Source organism: Brassica napus, chromosome A2 (assembly GCF_020379485.1).
Source record: "Brassica napus cultivar Da-Ae chromosome A2, Da-Ae, whole genome shotgun sequence".
NCBI lineage: Eukaryota > Viridiplantae > Streptophyta > Magnoliopsida > Brassicales > Brassicaceae > Brassica > Brassica napus.
The window spans coordinates 25,448,090-25,454,089 of record NC_063435.1 but is presented as its reverse complement, the minus strand read 5'-3'; the positions used below and the strand labels follow the sequence as shown (position 1 = coordinate 25,454,089).

The 6,000-nt window shown below is 38.0% G+C and overlaps 1 protein-coding gene and 1 non-coding gene across 2 annotated transcripts; one reads left to right on the top strand and one right to left on the bottom strand.

Moving 5' to 3' along the window:
* Positions 1–723: 723 nt before the first annotated feature.
* TRNAD-GUC lies at positions 724–795 on the bottom strand. Its single transcript has one exon. It is a non-coding gene; the product is annotated as a tRNA-Asp (tRNA).
* A 12-nt stretch (positions 796–807) lies between these two features.
* Positions 808–3,611, top strand: LOC106401786 (CRM-domain containing factor CFM9, mitochondrial). The gene is made up of 4 exons (XM_048744920.1): positions 808–1,019; positions 1,213–1,492; positions 1,565–1,966; positions 2,568–3,611. The coding sequence occupies exons 1-4, from the start codon at positions 946–948 to the stop codon at positions 3,417–3,419; spliced, it is 1,608 nt and encodes a 535-aa protein (XP_048600877.1). The 5' UTR covers positions 808–945; the 3' UTR covers positions 3,420–3,611.
* The last annotated feature ends 2,389 nt before the right edge of the window (positions 3,612–6,000 follow it).

Below are 6,000 nucleotides of genomic sequence, written 5' to 3'. Positions count from 1 at the left end.
CAGTTGGATGGAGAAAGAAGAGGTTCTCTTGGGAGCTGCCGCAGTTGGGGCCATCGCAACCATAGCAGTGGCTTACAGCATTTACAGAAGGTCAGGTTAAGAAGCCACCCTCTTACATTTTATGAAGAACTTACACAAGTATAAAACTTTGTTTTTGGTAGCTAGCTGTTAAAGAAAAGAAAAAAAGAATATGGAGGTAATGATCTTTTGAACCATGTAACCATATATCGGTTTGACAATTCAGGAATGGCATGTATATGCCTTTGAATAAATATATATGCCTCTTCCCCTGATTTTGTGTCTATTCATTTGGGATTGAATCGGTTTATTTGGTTATCTTGTGTTGGTTTCTCTGCTCTTAACTATACATTGGACATGTATTATATCAATCTTTTTCTAGTTTGATTGTAAATGGAATAACGGATAATCTAGCTGCTGACAATCTTCTTCCGCTGCTAACGGATAAATTAAATATGCCTGTTGTAGTTGTGTAAAGGAAACGAGACGAAGTGTTATTGAATGATATAAATCTTACTGCATATGTTAGTGTTCTATGAATGATGAAAAGCACCGAGTTTAGATCACAGTAACGGGAAAAAAACTTATTGTTCGTGTCCAAGTCAAAAATATTCAACTCTCAATGTTTTTGCCTTTTTGTTGTGTACATTGATTGCTATATCGGTAAGTTTTGGCGCGAATCAAACAAGTTTTAAAACAAAAAAACGCCGTTGCCGGGGATCGAACCCGGGTCACCCGCGTGACAGGCGGGAATACTTACCACTATACTACAACGACTCTGTTGTTAACTTTTGGATACTAACAAATAAAATAGCAAATATTTAGGATCGTCTTCTCCAAAAACCGCAAACCCTTACCGGAAGTTGTCCCTTGTTCGATAATTTGCCAGTTCTCCTTGTGCTAGTAGCTTCACTGGCAGAAGGCCAAATGTTCGCGACGAGGAATCTCTCGAGAACTTGTAAACGATCTTTATCGTCTCTCCTTCACTCCGATTCCTCCAGGTAACTTCAGACTCCAAAACCCTAAACCCATTTTCCACCTCTGAATCCTACTTTCCCTATGATACTTCAGATTTCTCAGAATACCCATCTCCCAGATTCGTATATAAACCCCGAAAGTTTATATCTTTCATACCCAAATGATTGGTTTTGCTATTATCATCTTGCTTATGAATTTTTGGATTTCGTTATGAAGGAACCTCGTTTTATCATCGAATCATGTTACAAGCAATGTGATGCTTCACCCTTGTATCTCCAGTGATTGCAATTCCAATTCATTTCAATCATTGACGCATCAAGTCTTTAAAAGTTGGTCACGAGCTATGTCTACATCGAGAGGAAGGAGCATGAGGAGTAAAGTTGAGAGCAGAATGCGTAAGGAGTCTGGCAAGACTTTAAGAGAGATCAGGAGAGCCAAAAAGCTGAAGAAGAAACTCATGACTGATGAAGAAAGACTCATCTACAACCTCAAAAGGGTATTCACAATTTGTTCAAGATCAAGACTTTATGTCCGATTCGTAGTTTGAGTGTTGTTGTATATGATGCAGGCCAAGAAGAAAGTTGCGCTTCTCTTACAAAAGCTCAAGAAGTACGATCTCCCCGAGCTGCCATCGCCTGTGCATGACCCCGAGCTATTCACGCCTGAGCAGATCCAAGCGTTTAAGAAAATCGGTTTCAAGAACAAGAACTATGTTCCCGTTGGTGTCCGTGGAGTCTTTGGAGGAGTGGTTCAGAACATGCATATGCACTGGAAGTTTCATGAGACGGTGCAGGTTTGCTGCGATAACTTTCCAAAGGAGAAGATTAAAGAGATGGCGACCATGATAGCGAGGCTGAGCGGTGGGGTGGTCATTAACATACATAATGTGAAGACTATTATTATGTTCCGTGGTAGAAACTACCGGCAGCCTAAGAACCTGATTCCTGTTAACACCCTCACAAAACGGAAGGTAATGCAGTATAAAACTTACGCTTTTGTGGTTATAGTTTTCGGTTTATTTGGTTCGGATATTATCCGGTTTAGATTTATTCAGTTCGTCCACAATCCCACCGAAGTGGACGGAAATTAATCGGTTTGGTTTTTGGTTGATTTCGGTTATTTCCGTAAATAACAGACTTTTTTTTTTGGTTTCCTGTTAGAATTTGGTATAATTTTCTAAAAGAATCTGATATTTCCAGTTAAATTCGGTTATTTCAGTTAGACTTGATTAGTTTGGTTTGGTTTATTTTGGTTATTTTCGGTTAGTTTTTTATATTTTTAGAAAAAAATCGAAAACCGAACCCTACTGAATTAAACCGAACTCAAAAGGGTAACCATACCGAAAACCAAAAATTTTGGTTCGGTTAGGCTCGTCCGGTTCGGACAGAACCGCAGGCCTAATAGGAACTAGACTATCCCGGTTTAGATATTGTTACTTAACGGCATGCTCAAAGCCCAAATCTTCTGTTCAGACAATCTTTATGTTTAGGATTAATGAATCATTGAAGTGTGGCTTGCTCTAGTAACTGTTTGATAGGGGTATGATATGAGCAAGTATCTATGTTTTGCAGGCTTTATTTAAAGCGAGATTTGAGCAAGCACTTGAATCACAGAAGCTGAACATCAAGAAAACAGAACAGCAGCTAAGGAGAATGGGTGTTAACCCCGAAGATCCGGTTGCCATGGCTAGCATCCAGAGAGTGGCCTCAACGTTCTTCAATGCAATCGACAAGAAAGAGGGAAGTCCATATGTCTTCCATGGAGATAAGCAATCAGAAAGAGGAGCTAGTGTTGTAAATACAGAAGGATCAGAACCGGCTGATGAAGAAGATAGTGACCAGGAGGAGTTGGATAGATTCATAGCTGAGATAGAAGAGGCGGCAGATAAGGAGTGGGAGGAAGAGGAAGCTGCGGAGCAAGAGGAAACTGGTAGAATACGGTATTGGAACAGAGAGGAGTTTGCAGGAAGAAGCAGAGACTCAAGTCAAGGCTTTAGAAGAAATGAAAGGGATACACGTAGCCAGAGGAGATCGAACCATAGTGATGATGAGGATGATGATGACAGTGATCAATTCGAGAGTGAGGATGATGATGAAATTCCAAGGAGGTTTGAGAGGCCAAGATCAAATACAAGAAGGGAGGGAAATGATTTTGTTAGAAGAAGTTCTGATCCTCGTTCTCGAGTGAGGAGTGATGAAGATGTGCTGAGTGATCTTGATAACACAATGTGGGATTCAGGAGATGAGGAAGATGCACCGGCTAATTATATTTCGAGCAGCGATGAGGATGAAGATGAAAACAGGGGAGTATCAGCGTCTAAACAACCAAGATTCAGTAATAATAATAGTTCAAGAGAGGGTACTATCAATAATTCGAAGACAAAGAGTGGAAAACAAAGGGATGAGGATTGGGATAGTGATTAGAAATGAAGAACATGAGATCACTTAGCTTCTGATCTTCTTGATTTGCCATCATTGGTTTTTTGTTATTAAATGAACTAGAAGATGTTAAACTCTGGTCTGAGTATTGAAAGTTGATATTTCTGGTCTGAATAAGAATGAAGTAACCACTGATGTAATGTTATATAAGCAAATAGTTCAATGGATCCTGAAATATCTATGCTACCAAATCAGCCTTAGGCAGCAACATTTTAGTCATTTACCAAATAACTAATGGTACCACCTATATATTAAAAGATGAGCATTAGCAATTAATCTTAAATTATGTTGACATTGTACTGAAAGATTTAAGGGAGAATTGGAAAAATGAGACACTTTGAACTTTTGTTTGTCACAATAAGACTTCTCATACTTTTGATAATTTTGGACATGTTTTACCCTTCTTTAATGAGAAAAATAGTAAATTAAATTTTAAAAATGTAAAAAAATATGAAAACCGTTGGAAACATAAGTATGACAATATATATGTTTAAACTTTTTAAAAAAAAAATGGAATCATATTTTATTTTATCTTCTAGCTACAATTAGAAAACTCATTCTGGTAATCTACCTAGTTTATATATCCGATTTTATGTTTTAAACATAGATATATCAAGGGTATATACCGTAAACTAACATTTCTTGTATATTCTAACTTAGATAGAATCAGTTACGTTATAATCAAGAAAGATATCTTCGGTCTACCTACAGTTTGATAACGATATATAGCCACAACTCAATGATATAAGTTGGTTATATTACGTGACATAACTTGTCCTACCTTTTACCTTATATGACGCCTACAGGAAGAATACATTTCTCACCTACTATACGGTATTCTGCTTAGGTAGTGTATATATTATAGGCAAATCGTGAAAATATGGAAACTTCCATATTTGGTTAAAAAAGTTTCATAAATCTAAACTAAATCTACCATAAATCTCTCAAAATATATTTGAAAATATTTTCTCCACATTCTACAATGCAATGCGAAAGGTGATTGTTGTTGATGGAACTTTTCTGAAAAATAAATACAAAGGAGTTCTACTTGTTGCTACTGCTGTAGATGGTAACTCTAATTTGTATTCGATTGCATTTGGGTTGTTGATTCAGAGAATGAATGATTCATGTGGGTGGTTCTTCAGACAGTTGAAAGGGGTTATTGCTGATTGTCAAGACCTAGCTTTTGTCTCAGATAGAAATGCGTCTATTTATAAGGTGCTAAACTTTGTATGATGCTAGACCTATTGGGTGTTAAGGGCATGGCCTCTCTGTCTGCAGAGCATGGTTCAAAAATATGATCTCGGTGAAGTCGATTTTTCCTTGCTGATATAACTACTATCTCACTTCCACCTACCACAAACCTACCTTGTACAGCAAGAAACACTTTTTACTAAAGAGTTCATTATCCAGGTGGGCATGTGATGAAGAAACATTCAAGCAGTGGACTTCCCGTAGACCTTACAAAGTAACATGAAAGTGAGTGATGGTGACAATGCAGAGCTACATGAGACTGAAATGGCCATGTAGAAGTGGATGCACTCCAAAAACAGTGCGCTTCTACCCTTCCACATCAGCAACCAGCATCCTCTTTGTTGCGAGAATCAAGAAAATGGCACCAAAGGAAAAGGTGTTGTGATGCCACTGTTTTCTATTAATCTATTACAATCTCACTTTAAAATTTTTTGATCTCAATTCAAAGTTCTTGACTGAAGAATAGAAAGTAGTTTGCTTAGAACAATTAAGTTTTATAATTTGCCAAATCCCAATTCATGAACTGCAGCCGATTTGTGTCCACTAGAACTTGCCACTTTTCAAATGTCAAATTCTTATGTACTATGATATTGTTTGTAGCGAGATGCTGGTATGTATTCCAATAAAAACATATTACAATATTGTTGCAAGAAAAAATGAAAGATGCAAAGAATGAATAATTGACAATGGCATCAGCTCCTTTATCTACAGAATAAAATAGTAACAAAATCCATCACAAGCTTGCCTAGTAGACTTCCACATTCCTCTGCTCACTCCTCTTTAATTGCTTCTTGTACTCCAACCAATCGATCCCTGTTTAAAATCCCCCAACCATCTTTGGCAGCAAGTGATATCATGATCTCATCGATACCCTTCTCCATACCCTTGAGACCACACATGTAAACAAAGGTGTTGTCTTTTTTTTTCCAGCAACTCCCACAACTCTTCTGCATACTCTGCCATTCTTGTCTGAATGTACATTTTCTCTCCCTTCTCGTTCGTTTGTTCTCTGCTCACCGCAAAGTCCACCACAAGCTTACTGTGACTAGGATCAAACTCCTGTCATTATTATCCACATAGGTCAACCCACCTCTTCGTACAAGAGGAGATTAGTTTACCGTGACTAGGATTACCTCCGTGTAGAGTAGTGAGCTGTTTGTGGATACATCCAAGAAGAGCCATGCCAAACTGTTGAATTACATATATAGCCAGTCAATGTCAAATGGTGACCGTCCAAAGAAACACGTAGAGGAAGAAGAAGACTGTCCCACGAAACCGTAGACGAAGAACAAATCTTCAGTTCCCTAATTCG

Bases quoted from the DNA above. Each gene is read 5' to 3' on its own strand.
- LOC106401786 (XM_048744920.1), top strand. From the start codon at position 946: ATGTTCGCGACGAGGAATCTCTCGAGAACTTGTAAACGATCTTTATCG. The intron at 1,020-1,212 runs GTAACTTCAGAC...TTCGTTATGAAG, and splicing joins CTTCACTCCGATTCCTCCAG to GAACCTCGTTTTATCATCGA. The intron at 1,967-2,567 runs GTAATGCAGTAT...TATGTTTTGCAG, and splicing joins ACACCCTCACAAAACGGAAG to GCTTTATTTAAAGCGAGATT.